Here is a 21,636-nt window from a genome sequence, read left to right as displayed (position 1 = left end):
CCAAGACCGAGACAGTAGAAGGGGGGGGAAAAGGGGGAGAAAAGACAAGAATTGAGGATTGTTGAGAACACACCATCAGTGAAACGTATCCCAGTGATGTAGGATACTGGACATAGCTGCTATTGTAAACCTCATGAGAAGCTCCCAAGGGAACCAGGGGAGGAAAGAAACCAAGAGATTACCGGCGCTATATCTTGAGGGAAGAAAAGGGGAAGAAAAGGGGAGGTTAGGGGAAGCGGGGGAAAAAAAGGTGCAAATCCTTTGCTGATTTTGCAAGACTGTTCTGTCAAGTTCACTAGCTTCTTACAGCCACTGTAGCTTCTAGTTTGCACTTTTCCGGATCATCTGACTGACTGGCTGCTACCAGGGTGGTGATATACTGCAATTTTGCTTTCGGTATGGCACTCACCTATGCAGGTGGTGTAATGTGATAAGTTAGCAACAGAGTTCTATAAAGGTTCAAGGATGTGGTCCTTCTGATGGCGGAACCCTGTCCCCGAAGACCCTGTAGGGGATATGCCCACTGGCAGAGCAAGGACCTGGATGGGCCTTACTCCCTAATATGCATTCCTCAGCTTATCTGACTTCAAAACAGCTGCGGTAGGTCAGGGTTTCAGCCCTGTATAGGAGCCTGGAGTGCCGTCAGCTCAACCCCTGTAGAGCTAATATGGAGAGTTAGACTGTTTCAGTCAGACACAATAAAAATATTTGTCGCACTGACAGGCTGATTCCCCCTTTACCCCCTTTCCCCCCAACCCCTTCAACCTCTGCAGCAATGCTGGCAGCACTCATACGTCTATTTCCCAAAGACAACCTCTGCATATGGCACTGAGCATGTGCACTCAACTTCTTTGGTTGACCATGGCGAGGCCTGTTCTGAGTAGAACCTGTCCTGTTAAACCGCTGTATGTTCCTGGCCACTGTGCTGCAGCTCAGTTTTAGGGTCTTGGGAACCTTCTTCTAGCCTAGGCCATCTTTATATAGAGCAACAATTCTTTTTTTCGGATCCTCAGAGTTCTTTGCCATGAGCTGCTATGTTGAACTTCCAGTGACCAGTATGAGAGAGTGAGAGCAATGACACCAAATTTAACACACCTGCTCCTATTCACACCTGAGACCTTGTAACACTAACGAGTCACATGACACCGGGGAGGGAAAATGGCTAATTGGGCCCAATTTGTACAGTGCCTTGCAAAAGTTTTCACCCCCCTTGGCTTTTTACCTATTTTGTTACATAACAGCCTTTAGTTCAATGTTTTTTTTAATCTGAATTATATGTGATGGATCAGAACACAATAGTCTAAGTTTGTGAAGCAAAATTAGAAAAACATGCATAAAACTATTTTTCAGAAATAGAAAACTGATAATTGGCATGTGCGTTTGTATTCACCCCCTTTGTTATGAAGCCCATGAAAAGCTCTGGTGCAACCAATTATCTTCAGAAGTCACATAATTAGTGAAAAGATGTCCACCTGTGTGCAATCTAAGTGTCACATGATCTGTCATTACATATACACACCCTTTTGAAAGGCCCCAGAGCCTGCAACACCTAAGCAAGAGGACACCACTAACCAAACACTGCCATGAAGACCAAGGAACTCCCCAAACAAATAAGGGACAATGTTGTTGAGAAGTACAAGTCAGGGTTAGGTTATAAAAAAATATCCAAATCTTTGATGATCCCTAGGAGCACCATCAAATCTATCATAACCAAATGGAAAGAACATGGCACAACAGCAAACCTGTTAAGAGACGGCCACACACCAAAACTCACAGACCGGGCAAGCAGGGCATTAATCAGAGAGGCAGCACAGAGACCTATGGTAACCCTGGAGGAGCTGCAGAGTTCCACAGCAGAGACTGGAGTATCTGTGCATAGGACAACAATAAACCGTACGCTCCATAGAGTTGGGCTTTATGGCAGAGTGGCCAGAAGAAAGCCATTACTTTCACCAAAAAACAAAATGGCTCGTTTCGAGTTTGCGAAAAGGCATGTGGGAGACTCCCAAAATGTATGGAGGAAGGTGCTCTGGTCTGATGAGATTAAAATTGAACTTTTTGGCTATCAAAGAAAACGCTATGTCTGGCGCAAACCCAGCACATCACATCACCCAAATTACACCATCCCTACAGTGAAACATTGTGGTGGCAGCATCATGCTGTGGGGATGTTTTTCAGCAGTCAGGACTGGGAAACTGGTCAGAGTTGAGGGAAAGATGGATGGTGCTAAATACAGCGATATTCTTGAGCAAAACCTGAACCACGCTGTGTGTGATTTGAGGCTAGGACAGAGGTTCACCTTCCAGCAGGACAATGACCCCAAACACACTGCTAAAGCAATGCTTGAGTGGTTTAAGGGGAAACGTAAATATGTCGGAATGGCCTAGTTAAAGCCCACACTGACAACAGAAAATCTGTGGTCAGACTTAAAAATTGCTGTTCACAAGCACAAACCATCCAACTTGAAGGAGGTGGAGCAGTTTTGCAAGGAGGAATGGGCAAAAATCCCAGTGGTAAGATGTGGCAAGCTCATAGAGACTTATCCAAAGCGACTTAGAGCTGTGATAGCCGCAGAAGGTGGCTCTACAAAGTATTGACTTTAGGGGGGTGAATGTTTATGCACATTGACTTTTTCTGTTTTTTTGTCCTATTTGTTATTTGCTTCACAATAAAAAAAAAAAAAAAAACATCTTCAAAGTTGTGGCCATGTTCTGTAAATGAAATGATGCAAATCCTCGCACAATCCATGTTAATTCCAGGTTGTGAGGCAACAAAACACGAAAAATGCCAAAGGGGGTGAATACTTTTGCAAGGCACTGTATATTTTCACTTAGGGGTGTACTCACTTTTGTTGCCAGCAGTTTAGACATTAATGGCTGTGTTGAGTTATTTTGAGGGGACACCAAATTTACACTGTTATACAAGCTGTACACTCACTATTTTACATTGTAGCAAAGTGTCATTTATTCAGTGTTGTCACATGAAAAGATATAATAAAAGATTTACAAAAATGTGAGGGGTGTACGTACTTTTGTGAAATTGTGTGTGTGTATATGTATATATATATATATATATATATATATATATATATATATATATATATATATATATATATTTATTTATATTTATTTAATATAATGTATATGTGATCCGACAATTCTGGGTAGGGGGTGTACATGCATGCCGCTGGCGGCTGCTCGCTTCTGCTGTCGTTACACACATTGGAAGCCGATCGGCAGGTGTAGGGTACTCTGTGTCCTCTGGCACCCACCGATTGGCAGGCAGAGGGACAGAACTATGTAAACAAGGCAGATCGCAGTACTGACAGGAGAGAAGGGATGGAGTTTGTGTCCCTGCAAAGCAGGGCATAAATTCTATCTCTCACCCTAGTAAAATCACCTCACACAGTATGGTAAAACACTGGCTAGGCACACAGTTAACCCTTTAATCGCCCCTGATGTTAACCCCTTCCCAGCCAGTGTCATTAGTACAGTGACAGTGCATATTTTTAGCACTGGTCAGCAAAAAGTGTCAGTGCCAGAATGTCCGCCACAATATCACAATAGAAAAAATGTATCATAATGATCGCCGCCATTATTAGTAAAATAAAAATATTCCATATTTTGTAGACTCTATAACTTTTGTGCAAACCAGTCAATATATGCTTTTTGGAATTTTTTTTACCAAAAATATGTAGCAAAATACATATTGGTCTAAATTTATGAAGAAATTTAGATTTTTTTTTAAAAAATTATTGGATAGATTTTATAGCAGAAAGTAAAAAATAGTTTTTGTTTTTTTTTGCTTATAGCACAAAAAATAAAAACCTCAGAGGTGCTCAAATACCACCAAAAGAAAGTTCTATTTGTGAGGAAAAAAGGACATACATTTTATTTTGGTACAGCGTTGCGTGACCACACAATTGTCAGTTAAAGTAACGCAGTAAAAGTAGAGTGGCCTGGTCATGAAGGGGGGTTAATCTTCTGGAGGTCAAGTGGTTAATTGTTGTACTAAAAGTGGACCCTGCATTCTAGATTTTCATTTGAGAATCAGGTTAGCAGTGTTTGTAGAAAGAGGTAGTATTAATAATATCTGTTTAACAAAAAATAGTATGTTAACAGGATGGGTTACCCCATTTACCATGCCAGCTGCGCCTCACAGAGATGCATTTGTTTATGTATGTAAAGGAAACCTGTGCTGCCCACCAGAACATTATACTGCCCTGCTCTGCATAGCATTACTGATTCCCATCTCAAATTCACATTATTAGCTTGTTATTAGTATACAAGCATCATGGGGATGCTGTCCAGGGTGCACTGGTATAGGTTTGTGTATGGTGCTTAGTGTAAAAGACTTGGCTACAGCTGTTTGTTTATTTTTTCATGTATTTTCTCTACAGACGAGTGAGTTTGGCTGAAGCTTTTCTGACGGCGGATATTGTTCTTAGCACTCTGCAGAACATTTCTGAGGGACTTGTGGTTTATCCAAAGGTAAGATAAGACACAACTTCAGAAGCCTAATGCATGAAAAGCTAAATCAAAAATGTTTTAGTTGTACATGACCTGACACAGGATCTATAGTCTTTAACCATACTTCCAGGCAATTCTACGCTTGCAAAAAAAAAAAACTGCAGGGACATCCCTGATATAACCCCTGCCATGCCTACCTAGGTTGTTTTTTTACTGGTGTCCTTAGGTGATGGATGCTCTCTGCTGAGGGAAACTTGCCAAGTTTGTGTGAAGGATTTTTTTTCTTTACTTGGAGACTCTTCTGTGAAGATTCCTGGCTGCACTAGAATCTCTGCACATCCTTTCTGCAGGCTCTGGATAGGCTGACTCTTTGGCTGAGCCTTGAGGGACCATGCCTGGACCCTGCCTGGGGAAGATGTGGAGCCAGCCTGTAATGTCACTTGGGCACTGGATCCTGCGTGGGCACTCATCTTTGCACATAATACATTAAGTTTGCAACAGGGTGCAGTACAGGTCCAGGACTATAGCCTGCTGGAGGTGTAGCCTTGTCCCTGAAGACCCCTTTTTGGAGGTGTGCCCATTGTGGAGAGTGTCGCCAAGTTGAATCTCTTGGCTCCTAAAGTGTAGAAACACTCCTGTGGTAAATACAGGATTTGTGCCCTTCTGATCTGTCCCAGGGTACTGCCATCCCTATGCCCTTGGCTGCGAAGGCGTGCAGGCTGCAAAACTTTTTTATTTTTTATTTGACTTTATTTTCATTTTTCCCAATAAGCAAAATTTCCATACAAAAATACAAAAACAGTAAAATACATTCTTTAAATACATACTTTCTTTTTCATACATCATGGGACACAGAGTTAGGCTAATATTCATTACCAACTTGGCTATACTTCATCTCCTGGTGAATGGTCACTGGTAGACCAAAGGTCTTTAGGAAGTGATCCATTCAGGGAGTACGTTAGTTTTTTTTACCAGTGTCTGCAAGGTGGATGGCACGGTTGTTTGAGCTTTCTGAGCTCCAGGTCTCTAGTCCCACAAACGGTTCTTAAATGAATCAAGGGATTGATCGGATCTATTTGAAACAGGCTTTATATGCTTAAATAAATGGTACCTGAGCCTTGCAAAGAAGACTCAAGATCCTGCGAGGTTTTGCCTGTAATGCGGCCTCCGAGCGCTGGACCCTGCGAAGTGGAATCCTGGACACCACAGAGCTAAGACATTCCTGCAGGGTGCTGTACAGGTCCAAGGGAGTGGATCCTAAACATGAAAAGGGTCCCGCCGTGAAGGGTGAAGATTGGGCTCTTAGTTTCTAAGCTGCCCTGCGCCTGGATGGGTAAGTGAAACCCTTTTATTTATTGTGGGGGTGTCCCAGTGATTGTAACAATCAGTCAAGTTGGCAAGAGGCTCGACACCTGTGTGCCCATACGGGGGAGTTTTGGGCTAGCTGTGGGTGTTTGCAAAGTTTTTCCTTTTTTTGTTTGTGTCTGGCTGTTTTTTACCTGTATGATGATGCACAACGGTGCGCCATTTCACCTTGGTTCGCCATGGCTCACATGCGTTCGCAAGAGCGCCGCTGGGCTTAGCAGTTTGGCGGCCATTGCGCACGCGTCTTCGCCACACATGCTCCGTAGCCTTTATCTGGGCGTACGAAGATTTGCTTCATACGCGAATACAGCCACGCCCGTTCGCCGTTTAAGCTGTGTATGCCAAGCATGCGGTGCTTCCAGAGGACAGCTGTGGGACACAGAGCAGGCTCTGAACCAGGCATTTGCAGCGGTGCATTTCTCCTTACCCGGGTAACGTGAGTCACCAGGTGTTGATTGGCAGGCTGAAGGTGCTTAGCAGGATTGTTGCATAGGGGCTTGGTGAGCCCTAATAAAGGGTCTCCCTTCTGAGGTGTATTAAAACTACACCCAGGTACTCTTTTTGTGCCTAGTAAATGTTTTCAAAAAAGAGGAGCGGGACTGATACTACAGGGAAGGGCACACCTATGTTATCAGTAGTTCATGATGAACCTAGTCGTATCCCTAGTGTTGTATCCCCTGAAAGACCAGAAGCCTTTGGGCAATCTGAGCCGCTGCGCCTGTCTGGTATTGTGCCTATTGTCGACGCTGCTGCTTCACCCTTTATCACCAAAGATGAACTGTCCTCGGCCCTAGTTGGGTTAGAGCATAGGATTGCTGGCATGATGGCCTCCATCCCACAGTGAGAAAAGAGTCTGACAGAAAGTAGTAAAACAGAGGGGGTGTGCTGCATCCCATAGATCTAAAAAAGACCAAAAAGTTCCCCTTGGACGGGATTTTGAAGGCACTACCATATATAATACGATGTAAGTATAAAATAATTTTTATTACAAAAATAGAAAAAAAAACAAACGAAATATATACAATTCAAATACAAAACTATATGTACAAAATGGATACAACAAAATACATGTGATTGGTAGATACAATAGCATCGAAATCCATCCCACAGTGTGGCAAGAAGCGTGACAGATACCCCTCCCCGGAGCCTCCTAGTTTGGAGCACGAATGGGTTGAGGATGGGGAAGAACTAAAAAGCTCAGGATTCTGTGGAGAGCCTGGCGGATGAGTCTGCTTCCGAGCAATCTGGACAAGAAAGATATCCAGTTGATGTCTGCCTCTGAGTCACAGAGGCTTTTGATCCTGACTCTTACTGAAATCGTTCATTCTGTCTTTAACTTGTCTCTTGCAGAGGTTACTGAGTCCCCCTGGTCCTTTTTGGGGTCCATGAGGCCTCTTCAGGCTGCAAAGGCTTTCCCCTTGCACCCTATGTTGGAACAGGCGGTGTATACTGATTGGGAACATCCTGATAGGATTTTTGTTCTTCTTTTAAGAGGTTTTCTCTTTTATATACCATGGATGAAAAGTTCATGAAGTGCAGCATGCCAGCCGTAGATGCATCAGTCTCTTCCTTAAACAAGAATATAATGTGTCCGGTAGATAACGCACAGGGCTTGAAAGACCATGTTGACAAGAAATTGGAGTCATTATTAAAAGCTTCCTTTTCTTTGGCCAGTTCAGCTATTCGGCCAGCCGTTGCAGCAATTGAAATCTGCCAGTTCGTAAAGGATCAGATGGCCTGACAGGCCTAACCAGGAGTATGATCTGGCTGAAAATATGCGCAGACTTTTGTGGCTTAAGAACTAGTCAGCCGAGCTTCCTTATAAAAAGTTATTGGCAGGTTTCCCCTTTCATGGGGCAATGTTTATTTGGTGATCATTTGGACAAATATATATCCAAAAGATTTCCAGAGGGAAGAGTTCTCTACTTCCTGTGGAGAAGAGCACTAGGCGTCCCTCGTTTTAAACCTCAGGGACTGCTTCTTCAAATGTCTCAGCGCCAAGGCAGTTCCGCCGCCAACAGGGCACTAGGGCTGGGGCAAGCCGCAAGGCCAGGGCCAGAAAAAGCCATGGGTCCTAAACTCTTCTAAACCCAGCACCAAGCCCTCTTTTTTTTAGGGGCCGCCACAACTCGTATCGGGTGGGGGGAAGGACTTTGCGAACATTTGGAGAACAATAGTTTAAGAAGAGTGGATCACCTCAACTGTATCCCGTGGTTACAAACTGGAGTTGAGGGGGGTTCCCCCCTAAGATCCAGCAGTCCCTCAGATCCTCTAAAAAAGACTTGTTTCAGGCACTACATCATTTAGTGCATCATGGAGTGATTGTACAGGTTCCTGTATCCGAAAGAGTGATCCTGTTTACGGTTCAAAAACCAAATGGGACAAAAGGCCCATTTTTGGACCTAAGATCCCTGAACCAGTATCTACTAATCCAGTCCTTTAGGATGGAGTCTGTACACTCAATTGTAGCCTCGCACCAGATGGGAGACTTTTTAGCCTCCATCGATTTATAAAAGACGCATATTTACACGTTCCTATCTTTCAGCCTCATCAGAGGTTCCTGCGATTTGCAGTAGGGGAATGTCATTTTCTGTTTGTGGCTCTACCCTTTCGGGCTTGCTACAGCTCCCCTGGTGTTCACAAAGGTCCTAGCACCAGTACTAGGTCTTTTAAGGGCCCAATGGATCCTGGTGCTCAGGTATCTGGATGACCTCCCGCTCAGAGATCACTCATTACAGGCTCTAGAACAGAGCATAACATGCACAGTGCGGTATTTGAAAAGCTTAGATTGGATCATAAATACCGAAAACTCAGCCTTGAAACCAGCTCAAAGTCTAAAGTATTTAGGTCTGATCCTAGATACATTCCAAGCAAGAGTATTCTTGCCACCCGCAAGGATCTGTGCCCTAAAGGGTCAGGTACGTCAGATAAGGAGCACCAGACAACCCTCCATTCAGCTCTGTATGTGTCTTCTATGGAGGATAGTATCCTCCTTCGAGGCAGTGTCCTATGCCCAGCTACAGCAGTTTGTGTCCCGAACAAGAGATCCTCTGGCAATCGGAGTAGATGCTCTGGTATTTCCATGGAGCCAGTACTCTCTGGTTTAGGCTTTCCCTCCAATCCCTCTCCTTCCACATTTGTTGTGCAGGATTCAGAGAAAGGGGGTTCCAGTCATTCTGGTGGCGCCAGCCTGGCCCAGAAGGCCCTGGTTCCCGGAGATTGTGAGACTGACAATAGACGGGCCATGGACACTTCAACATCAGCCCGATCTTCTGTCTCAAGGTCCTATATTCAACCCCAATTTACAGTATCTAAACTTGAGGGCATGGCTATTGAAGCCAGGGTGTTAAAGGACCGTGGCATCTCGGGACCAGTAGTGTCTACACTAGTGAATGCTAGAAAAGTTGTCACTGGGAAGATCTATTGTAAGGTCTGGAAGACTTGTATTACTTGGTGTGAAGCCAAAAAATGGCATCCTCGGAAATACGTGATTGGGAGAATTCTCTCTTTTCCACAGTCAGCTGTGGAAATCAAATTGGCTTGGAGTACAATCAGAGGTCAATTTTCGGCCCTATCAGTATTCTTCTAAAGGCATTTAGCCTCCCATTCCCTGGTCAGAACCCTTTATGCAGGGGCCAACTCGCTTGATTCCCCCGATTAGGTCACCTATGTGTCCTTGGGACTTAAACTTGGTACTGTCTGTGTTACAGAAACAACCATTTGAGCCTATCAAGGAAATTCCATTAGACTTGCCGTCACGGAAGCTAGCCTTCCTGATGGCCATCACCTCAGCTAGAAGGGTGTCGGAGTTGGCGGCCCTTTCGTGCAGGGAACCATACTTGACCCTTCACCATGACAGGGTCGTGTTACGACCTGTTCCATCCTTTTTGCAAAAAGTGGTGTCAGGCTTTCATTTAAATCGGGGCATTATTTTGCCTTTTTTTTTCTCTCAGCCTCGTTCGGCAAAAGAGACGACTGCATTCTTTGGATGTTTTCCGGGCAGTCAAGGTTTATTTCTCTAGATCTGCGAAGATCCGAGGATCAGACTCTTTGTTTTTTTTTTTTTGGTTGTTTTACCCAAAGCACCCAAGAAGGGGCAGGCAGCTTCCATTGCCAATTGGGTCCACCAATTGGTCATTCAGGCCTGTGGTCTGAAACGTAGTAAAGCTCCTCCCTTTAGGGTGAGAGCTCATTCTACCAGGGGTATAGGAACCTCTTGGGCTTTTCGCTGTCAGGTATCTGTGGCTCAGATTTGTAAGGCTGCTACCTGGTATTCGGTGTATACGTTTACACAGTTTTATCAAGTGGATGTTCGAGCAGCCAAGGATTCGGCTTTTGGCCGCAGTGTACTGTGGGCTGCCGTATAAAGTCTGATGGCTATTGTTTGGCAGGGTGAGTCTCCCTCCCCTCAAGGCTTTTGCTCTGGGATGTCCCAGTAGGTAATGAATATTAGCCTAACTCTGTGTTCCATGATGTATGAAAAAGAAAATAGGATTTTTTCATCATACTTACCTGTAAAATCCTTTTCTTTGAGTATGTCATGGGACACAGAGGTCCCTCCCCTCTTTTTTGAGGATTCAGTGCTTGCTACAGAACTTTAGATAGGAAGTGATCCCCTATATAACCCCTCCCATACAGGAAGTACTAAAGACCTTTGGTCTACCAGTGTCCATTCACCTGGAGATGAAGTATAACCCAGTAGGTAATGATTATTACCCTAACTCTGTGTCCCATGATGTATTCAAAGAAAAGGATTTTACAGGTGATACTCGATGATGTCTCTCATCTTTCTCTTGACAATCCCCCCATAGTTTCTCTATGGAGTTCAGGTCAGGCGAGTTTGCTGGCTAATCAAGCACAGTAATCCACGGTCATTGAACCAGGTTTTGGTACCTTTGGCAGTGTGGGCAGGTGCCAAGTCTTGCTGGAAAATGAAGTCGGCATCCCCATAGAGCTCGTCTGTGGAAGGAAGCATGAAGTTCTCCAAAATCTCCTGGTAGATGGCTGCTTTGACCCTGGACTTAATGAAGCACAGTGTACCAACACCACTGACCTGGCTCCCCAAATCAACGCAGACTGTGGAAACTTCACACTGGACTTCAAGCATCTTGCAGTGTGTGCCTCTCCATTCTTCCTCCATACTCTGGGTCCTTGGTTTCCAAATGAGATGCAAAATTTTATCTCATCAGAAAAGAGGACTTTGGACCACTGAGCAAAAGACCAGGTCTGTTTTTCTTTAGCCCAGGTAAAATGCTTCTGACGTTGTTTGTTGTTCAGGAGTGGCTTGACAAGAGGAATATGACATTTGAAGCCCATGTCCAGGATCCGTCTGTGTATGGTGGCTCTTGATGCACTGACTCCAGCCTCAGTCCACTCCTTGTGAAAGTCCCCAACACCTTTGAAGGGCCTTTTCCTGACTATCCTCTCCAGGCTGCGGCCATCCCTGCTGCTTACGCACCTTTTTCTTCCACACTTTTACCTTCCACATAACTTTCTATTAATGTGCCTTAATACCGCAGTTTGGGAACACCCAACTTATTTTGCAATTACCTTTTGAGGCTTTCCCTCCTTATGGAGGGTGTCAATGATGGTTTTCTGCACAACTGTCAGGTCAGCAGTCTTTCCCATGATTGTGATTCCTACTGAACCAGACTGAGAGACCATTTAAAGGCTCAGGAACCCTTTGCAGGTGTTATGGCTTAATTAGCTGATTAGAGTGGGACACTTTGAGCCTAGAATATTGCACCTTTCCACAATGTTCTAATTTTCAGAGATTGTGGATTTGGGGTTTTCATGAGCTGTAAGCCATAATCATCATAATTATGACAAAGCACGGCTTGAACTATCTTGCTTTGCATGTAATGAGTCTATCTCCTATCTTAGTTTCACCTTTTAAGTTACATTAGTGAAATAAATGAACTTTTGCACGATATTCAAATTTTTCGAGTATCACCTGTATGACGAAAAAATCCTATTTTTAAACTCCCTCGTCTCATCTAGGATCAATGTATTTCCAAAACAGACTTTATAAATTATTCGAAATCTCGGGTATCAATCCTGGAGTTTCGACCATGCTTTCCATATCTTTTCAAATCTACCCTTACCTCCCTTTCTCATTTAGGCTGTTATTTTCCTTACTATATTTTTAACCATTCTCAGCCAATCCGTTGTAGACGGTGGTCTAGATTCTATCCATTTCCAGGTAATTGCCTTTCTAGCTTGATAAAGATATCTCAGAACTGCTGTTCGTGTAGCACACACTGATCCATATACCCCGGTACACATAATACCAGATCTAAACATAGATTTATTTACAAAACTGAGCTTGTTTTGCCCAACACCTCTTCCCAGTAAGTATATAGTTTGGGACACCTCCAAAGCATATGGATCAAGTCTCCGACTGCACCCCCACATCTGGGGCAGGATGCATCTAGATGTCCCCCAAACAGAAACCATAAGTAAGTTTCTGGGCTGATAAGAGATAATAAATCTATTGCGGTCACTGTACCGTTCCATTGCTCATCTGTTAATTTCCCCATGTTCTCCTCCCATTTTGCTCTACTTGAAAGCTTTTTCCAATACCTTTTTAGATGTATATTTTTGTACAGCTTCAAGATTAACACCTTCAGGGAAGTGGCATCTACTAAGGTTTTCATTAGGGGATTCTACTCCATTCTAAACTCCCCTCTTTAAATTGTGTTGTCAATGCATGTCTTAGCTGTAGGTACTGATAGAAATTTCTATTTGAGAATACAAATTCCTCTTTCAACTCCTGAAATGTCCTCAGTACCACTGATGTATATAGTTGGACAGTCTTACCACCCCTTCTTTTTCCAGTTACTAAAGTTCTCCAATCTCTCAAGCTTGTGTTATCCCAGATAGGCGTAAAATCTGTGAATCCTGAGTACTGTAATATTGATCATATTGTATTCCATACCTTCAGTAACAACTTTGAATGAATCTGCTTCTAATGCTTCTATCAGAGATGTATGTGGGGTGCAAGGCAGTAGCGCTCGTGAGTTATAGCCAATAGTAACGTTAGCCACCTCCCAGCCTCCTACTTGTTGCAGCTGAGCTGCCAGGAAGTAGCTCCTCTATCTCTCGGCAACTGCACCACCCGCAGATGGACTCTAACTTGTCCTTTCCTCCAAATCAAATCAATTCCCTTAAGAGGCCCTCCAATTTCTTGCACCACGCACTGGGGATCCATATTGGCAAGTTGTGCAAAATGTATAGAAGTTGAGGCAACCATACCATCTTAATCAAACTGCAGCGACCCACTACTGACAGGAGGAGGTGGTTCCATGTCCCACATTTTACTCGAAATGCCCTTATCAAGGGCTCTAAGTTTTTTTAATATATAGAGCTTAGGCTTTACTGTTATGTTCCCAAATATTTAAAACTCTCTACTACCTGTAAATGTCCAGCACCTCTGGTAACTCCTGTTCTACTCCATCCACCGGGCCCAGAGAACAAACCAAATCCTTTTATGATATCCATTACTGCTGTTAGCGAGTGGTTCGCGTCTCCCAAAAACAGGAGGATAACATCCGCATATAGCGAAATCTTTTCCTCATCCGCCCCCCTTCTAAAACCTCTTATACTGCCCATTGTTCTAATGGCTATGGCCAAAGGTTCCACTGACAGACCAAAGAGCAAAGGCAACAAAGGACACCCATGCCTGTCCTCCAAGCCAATGGAAATTATTCAGAAAATCTTTCATCAATCTTCATTTTCGCCCTTGGGCCAGTATACAACAGCTTCACCCATTTTGTAAATACAGGGCCAATATTAAATGCCGACAGGGCCGACCACAAATGCTGCCACTCGACACTGTCAAATGCTTTGACAGCATCAAGGGACAGCATGATTCTTGGTCTTGACTCTTCTAAAGGAATTTGTAAGTTTAAAAATAACCTCCTAATATTTAATGATGTTGATCTGCCAGGAATAAAACCACATTGATCAGGATGAATTATGGTATGGTCTCATTATCTTGTGGCTAACACTTTCGCTAGTAATTTAACATCTGCACAAAGCAGGGGGATTGGTCTATATGATGCAGGTTGAATTGGGTCTTTCCCCTCTTTTGGTATTATGATTGTGGCCTCTGTCATAGATGCCGGTAATTCTCCATTTTCCAGTGCCCCGTTTAACACCTGTAGTAGCTCTGGCAGCATTATCTATCCATATTCCCTATAAACCTCATTTGGTAATCCATCTGGTCCTGGTGTTTTATGGTGTAGTTGATTCCAATACCGTCTCTTGTAGTAATTCAATAGTAATCAGGGTATCGTTGGAAACACTATCTCCATCCAAGACATCGAATAGTTGAACCCTGAATAAAATCTCCCATTTCTCTATCTACCTCTCTCACCTTAAACCTATACAAGTGAGAATAGTAGTCTTTTAAAGACTACTATTCCCCTACTCTTGCTACCTTCAGGCGATCCCTGAAAACTCATCTCTTCAGGAAAGCCTATCACGTCTCCAACTAATCGTTTACCACTTCCATCAGCTCATTCCCCACAGTTACAACCTTTTGTACCACCTGCCCCACCCTATTAGATTGTAAGCTCTTCTGAGCAGGACCCTCTTAATCCTCTTGTATTTTATTGTATTATAACTGTATTGTCTCCCTTTTTATATTGTAAAGTACTTCGTAAACTGTTGGCGCTATATAAATCCTGTATTATAATAATAATAATAATGACATTCACTATTTCTGCTGGACACATGGTCACCCCCCCAGCATGAGTCTCGATAGACATTGTGGTGGACGTAGAGGTATTTTTAGACCTTACCAGGAGGGCCAGCATGTGTCCACTACTTTCTGCCTCCTCATAGTGAGCTTGTTTTAGAAAGAACCTTTATTCTCATCCTTCTTCAGAGACAATGTTCAATATAACTGTTGTACCTCGGTCCATTTAGTGAAATTTTCTGGTGATGGATATTTTGGCTATCATATGTTCTTTGTGGGTAACTAGCTGTAACCAAAAGGGGTTACTCTCCACTCTCCCTCCCCACCGTTTCCCTGACCCTGATGTCAGGACTAAAGGGGAAAGGTCCGACAATCCTCTAGCCTTATATCCAGGCCCAGCCCAAGACATTGTGCTGCCTGGGTCAAAGAATGAAATGCTGCCCACCCCAAAAAAAAAATCACGCCCACCAAAAGGCCCCCACATTCATTATTTTATATCATGATAATAAAACTAAAATTAAATTTATCAGAAAATCAGATTTACATGCAACAGCACCTTGTCCATATGCAAAATTATGACATACCATTACGTTCAAATCCAAACACAAGCTCCAGTATTATTTTGTTTTATATAGCTTTATATAAATAGCTTAACCACTTAAGGACCGGAAGGATTTCCCCCCTTTAATGACCAAGCCATTTTTTGCGATATGGCACTGCGTCGCTTTAACTGACAATTGCGCAGTCATGCGACGCTGTACCCAAACAAAATTTATGGGGTTTTTTCCCCACAAATAGAGCTTTGATTTTTTTGTGCTTAAAAAAAATACCGACAATTTTGAAAAAACGTTTTTTTTACTTTTCACCAAAATAAATAACGAAAAAACAAATTTCTTCCTCAGTTTAGGCCGATAATAATTCTGCATATTTTTGGTAAAAAAAAATATATATTGATTGGTTTGCTCAAAAGTTATAGCGTCTACAATATAGGGGCTAGATTTATGGCATTTTTATTATTTTATTTTTTTACTAGTAATGGCGGTGATTAGCAGCTTTTAGAGGGACTGTGACATTGCGGCAGACAGATCGGACACTTTTGACACTTTTTTGGGACCATTGACCTTTATACAGTGATCAGAGCTAAAAATAGCCACTGATTACTGTATAAATGTCATTGGCAGGGAAGGGGTATCTAGGGGGCGATCAAGGGGTTAAATGTGTGTCCTAGGGAGTGTTTCTAACTGTGGGGGGATGGGACTGCCTGGAGGAGGAGACCGATCGCTGTTCATAATCAGTATGAGCTGCAGATCTGTCTCCTCTCTCCTGACAGAACAGAGATCTGTCTGTTTACATTGACAGATCTCTGTTCTGTCTTTCTTAGGAGCGATTGCAGCTGCCCAGCGGACATTACCATCAATCAGTGATTTATGTGCTTTACAACACCTTATATAAATAGTTTAAATGCTTCTACTGCAGGGGTCAGCAACCTTATAGCATGTGAGCCATGCATGGCACTAAAGCCTGCCATAGCCAAACAGGTTGTGCCTACTGGGGTTCACAGTGGCACTTCAGATATCTGCTAGTGCAAACTGAGCAGTGATTGCAGGTGGTGAGGGACAATCCTCAATTTACTCTTTGCAGCACTTATTGGACGTGATCTCAGATCAATTCCTTCTATTGCTTTTGAAGGGGAACCCAAACTGCGGTAGGGGAAGCACACAGCAGCCATTGCAGCTCCTGCCCTTTAACTACACTTGGCCAGCCTGGGTCCCCATTGAACAACAGGGAAGCCACCCATACAGCTAGATATTCACAGAGCCGCAGAAGAAACCTCCCTCTCATACAAATAATACACACACACACAACACCACGCACACACACACATACATACACACACACAACCCCACAAGCAATGTCCCGGCTCTTGTGATAGGCGGCACACTGATCCAATGATCTAGGAGGCGGGACATTGTTACAGCGGCCGCCCATCTATTGAATCCAGCTCTGTGACACAGCGTGTGATCGCACTACCAGGCTCTGGTGAGACTCCAAGGGACTTCAAAATCTTGTTTTGGCACAGTACTAATAAAGGTTGCCTACCCCTGTTCTATTGTTCTATGTCAAAACAGTTTGTCATGGACAGACAACAATAACAACAATATTGCAATCAACCACATATCAAATCAAAATGGTGCTTTCCATGCCTTGGTACCTGCAAATAAAGGCACTGCTTCCTTCAGGTCTACAGTTTGGGCTAATTCATGTTCAATTGATATGGTCACCAGGCCCACCAACCTTTCTTGTGTCATTGTGGAGCCCAGGTATATTTTTATTAGCTTCAGCTTTTAGAAGCTTCGCTCTCCACTAGCAACGATCACAGAGAGTGTTAACAGTATACACAGAGCAATGAAGGCATTTGGAAAGAGGGTAGTCAGATTGTTTGTGCAGACACATTTTGACAGAGCTTTCAGTTCATCGTTGAGATCATTTGAATCTATATCCCGCATGTTATCATGGGACAAAATGCTTTGCAATTTTTTTCTCTACTGGAGTAGGTCTTCAGGTATTGCTTCCTTGAGTTTGGGAATGTTATAGAGCACCCCGAAGACATTGCTGTGTTCATGGAGCTGTAAAAACGTTCTTCCAGTGACTGGATAGCAGAGTCTAGAACTTGGCAAAAAATGTTTACTTTCATCTGTTTAGGATCACTGATGCTTTCATCCTCCGCCTCATAGTCAGAATGGGTTCTTCTGTGGGGATCCCGAACTTTTGCAAAGTGAAAAGCCAGCTCAATGTCAAGTTCCTCTGCCATCTTTTCTGCACTTTTCAAAACCTTTTCAAATTCCTTATCTGATCAGTAAGCCTGGAGGAATCATTTTGTCATCTGAAGTTGAACTGCTGCAGAAATATCAACATCAATCTCTTGTAGTCTTTTGCTTACAATATTTACATGGAAGACTACATCATGCCACAACACTAGACCACAAAGAAATTTAAAATTACATATATTCCTTGTAATTCCTCTGCATTCCGCCAGTGTTTTGCCACAAGCTGCTCCTGTTAAAGTACTATCCTCCTTGGGGGGGTGTGACCAGATGTGAAGGAAGCAGGACGTGTTCCCGGTGAGCTTCACATCTCTCCTGCAATTTCATCCGTTAACTGGAGCAATTATAACCCGATCTTCGGTACTTAAGTACTGGACAGTGAAGACCGCATTCTGGTCATGACAAAAGGAGCTGCAAGGGCTGGGAAGCAGGTTCCGAAGTGCCAACACAGCACCCGCGCTGCACGAGGCTCTGCCACGAGCCCTGCTGCCGCCATCTTGCCTCCCCCTCGCTGTACTGCACAGGGGTGCTCACAAGTCTAGAGAATGGAGTTTCCAGCCGCTGTGGCTAAAGTATTGGGTTCTGAGGATTTCCCGTCAGTGTCTCCGGTCCAAGAGACTCCGCAGGATGCCATAACCAGACCTATCTTGGAAGCTATAGCAGCAAGCAAGGCGGCGGGCATGGTGACCATAGATCACCTTACTACAGAGTGTACTTTGATCAGACATGACCTGGACAAAATAAGAGGCAGACTAACAGTGGCTGAGGACAGAATCTCTGAAGTGGAGGATTTATCTCATTCTCAGGGAAATCACTTAACAGAATTGCACGCAATGGCGAAGTCGCTGCAAAGCAGAGCCGACGCAGAAGACAGGCAGAGGAGGAATAATGTACAGGTGGTAGGCCTGCTAGAAGGGGCTGAAGGTTCTCAATTCATTTGCTGAACAGTTTTTCAAACAATTGATGGATCTTGGGGAGCTCCCCCCAACTTATGTGGTAGAACGAGCCCATCGGGTGCCCACAGGCAGACGCCCACCGGGTGAATACACCAGATCGTTTCTGGTACGGTTCCTGAATTAGAGACCGCGACAGAATTCTGGCTGCTTCAAGAAAACATCCTGAGTTAAAGTTTGAGAATGCTAAGGTAATGCTGTTTCCCGACTTTTCAGCGGTGACCCAGAGGAAAAGCCGCTCTTTCAATGATATGAGGAAGAGGTTGAGAGAGGAAAAACAATACAGTACAGTATGCTTTACCCCAGCAAGCTGAGGATTCAACATAATGGGGCAGTCAAATTCTTTGATACTCCAAGTGAAGCCTGCGATTGGATGGATCGGAACCTGTGAAGACTGCTGCAGTCTGGCTAAGAATTCAATCTACACGTATACACTAGAATGGGAGTAAAAAAGCAGGTCCAGATTTAAGAACCTCTTTTTCTTGGTTTTATTTTTATTTTTTCTCTTTCCTTGGGGTTTTTTTTCTTTTCTTTCTCATACTTGAGGTGAAGCTGGCTAACATTTGAGTTACTGTGTGTTACGGAATGTTGGTGTCCTTGCTTTCATCACTGAGACACTAATCCTGAGAAGTGTATCCACAGTACTGCCACTAGAGGGCCTTGCATCATTGTGGTATACAGATTCGGATGCTCCTAAAGTGTACATGCATATGTGCTTCAAATTTTTTGGGTCTTTATTGCCTATTTTTTATCTTTTATCCTCTCTTTTTATTTTTTGTTTGCTTTTCTGCTTTGTGCTCCTTTTCATGCTTTATGATGCGGAGTCTACGGAAAACACAGGAAGTTACTACTAATTCTGCTGGACACTCGCACAGAAGGTTGACTTTCTAAACTGTATTTTATTCTTCCCTGTTTTTTTTTAGTTGGGAAGTTAATTCAATTTGGGATTGAAAGCTACATACCGGACTTTGTTTTTTATTTTTTTGGTTTTTTTCTGATATAATGGCAGGGGGGTTAAGGTATTGTCTAAGTTTTTATACCGGGGTTAATATTTGCTCAGTTCTTTGCTCTCGGTTAGTAATAATGGGGCACCTAGCTTCACGGTTCACATACTGGTTACTGGAAGGAATTGGTAGGTTTATACAGAGCAAATATATTGACAAGGGACTATGGCTAATCTTATTAAACTGGTTTCATGGAACGTCCGAGGCCTGAATAGTAAGTTTAAGAGGGCATCGGTGTTCCAGTACCTCAAACAAGTTAGGCCACATGTTGTTCTTTTACAGGAGACACACCTGGACGGAAGCAAGATACTTGCCTTGCGTAGGCCATGGAGTCAGCAGGCTTTTCATGCAACCTACTCCACCTACGCGAGGGGGGTGTCCATACTTATAAGTAAATTGGTTCCATGCACAATTCATCAGGTGATATCAGATCCGGGGGGAAGGTATATCACATTAGTATTAGATATCTGCTCCAGTAAAATTTTATTGGTGAATATATATTTGCCGCCTCCTTTCAATGTACAATGTTATGATATGTTAGTCAAACTGCCGCCTCATGCTCATCTTCCGATGTTAATCATGGGGGACTTCAACGCCACCTTGGGGGCGTTGGACTCCTCAAATTTGGGAAGGTCAGGTTCGGTGGATCTTGCATCCTAGGTAACCATGGCAGGACTCACTGAGATATGGAGGGCAAAAAACCCCACTGCCAGGTGTTTTTCACATATATCACACACTCGCTCCTCGGCTAGGATAGACCTTGCATTTGGTAGCCCGGTAATGCTGTTATATGTGAAAGAAGTCGAGTACCTTGCGGGGGGTTTGTCTGATCACAGCCCACTTTCTGTCTCTCTGGCACTTCCCTCCATGGGGGATCAGGGGGGTGGAGACTTTCCCCGTGTTGGCTACAGAACGATCGGATAACTACTCTCATTGGGGACTCTATTACAAATTATTGGAAATCAAATGAGTAATCTGCTGACCCTTCAACAGTTTGGGATGCATTTAAGGCAGTAATCAGGGGAGATAATATTTCTGCCATAAAAAAGGAAAGGGTGGAACAAAATGTTGAGGTTCAACTGTTACAAGACCGAGAAAGTGAATGCGCAGAGAGCAATGCCAATTGTCCCTTGGATTCCTCCTATGTGGCCTTGTTGGAGGCTCAGAGGTTGCCTAACCTGCATTTCAACAATCTGGCACATACAGAGTCAAAGCATAGGACAGAATCACTATTTGCGGAGGGAGATAAAAACGGGAAGCTGCTGGCCAGGCTGGTGGCAGATTCTCACCAACTAGCAAACATCCCTGCTGTCACATGTAAGGACGGTGAACTGGTTAGAGATCCAATAGACATAATGTCTGAGTTTTGGTACTATTTTTCGACCCTTCAACAATATGACCATTCAGCCCTGGAGGACTTGCTGGGGGGCTTCCTCTTCCTAGACTATCTGACATGGACAGTGAGGCCTTAGAGGCGGACATCTCCAACAAGGAGGTGATGTCAGCAATTTTTACATTTCCCCCCAATAAAGCGCCAGGCCCAGATGGGTTCCCAGCAGACTTTTACAAGATTTATGCTGATCAGTTAGCACCCAGACTCACAGCACTATTAGCTTATTGTAAGCAATGTCAGCAATTACCTGCGTCTATGCTTGATGCGTATATGATTCTACTTCCCAAACCTGGCAAGGACCCTCTAGATTGTTCATCGTATAGACCGATCGCCCTATTAAACATGGATTTGAAAATCCTAACGAAGGTTTTAGCAAAGAGACTGGTGGGAATCATCTCTACATTGGTGGATGTTGACCAGACGGGGTTTATGCCCAGTAAATCAACAGACACCAACCTCAGGAGGCTAGTCACTCATTTGCAGCTCCACAACTTAGACACACACACTAGGGTTGTGGTGTCTTTCGATATCGAAAAAGCTTTCGACTCTATCGACTGGCACTATATGTTGACGGTGCTTGAGAAAATGGGTTTTGGTCCGACTTTTAGAGGATGGATATTGATGCTATGTAGCAATCCCAGAACAGCAGTCCGAATGGGAGCACATACGTCCCCATTTTTCCAAATTGGCAGGGGCACTAGACAGGGATGTCCCCTGTCGCCTTTTTTGTTTGCCCTCATGATGGAACCTATAGCAATAGCGTTGAGGGCGGCGGGGGAAGTTAAGGTGATCAGGGTAAGCAACATAGATGAAAGTCTGGCACTTTATGCGGACGATATGTTGCAGTTCCTGAGAGACCCAGGGGAATCCTTAGTAGCTGCACTACGCATTATGAACGAGTTTTCTCGGTATTCTGGGTTAAAAGT

General features: G+C 43.7%; 1 protein-coding gene across 1 annotated transcript in view; it reads left to right on the top strand.

Moving 5' to 3' along the window:
* ADSL (adenylosuccinate lyase) overlaps positions 1 to 21,636 on the top strand; it is a 700,044-nt gene that overhangs the window by 492,042 nt on the left and 186,366 nt on the right. Inside the window, exon 10 of the mRNA XM_073592652.1 lies at positions 4,400 to 4,490. Within this exon, the coding sequence (XP_073448753.1) occupies positions 4,400 to 4,490 (91 nt within the window). The remainder of the gene's footprint in view (positions 1 to 4,399; positions 4,491 to 21,636) is intronic.

Source organism: Aquarana catesbeiana, linkage group LG07, assembly GCF_042186555.1.
Source record: "Aquarana catesbeiana isolate 2022-GZ linkage group LG07, ASM4218655v1, whole genome shotgun sequence".
Lineage (NCBI taxonomy): Eukaryota > Metazoa > Chordata > Amphibia > Anura > Ranidae > Aquarana > Aquarana catesbeiana.
Note: the sequence above shows the minus strand (reverse complement) of the source record. Positions and strands in the feature narration are given on the sequence as shown.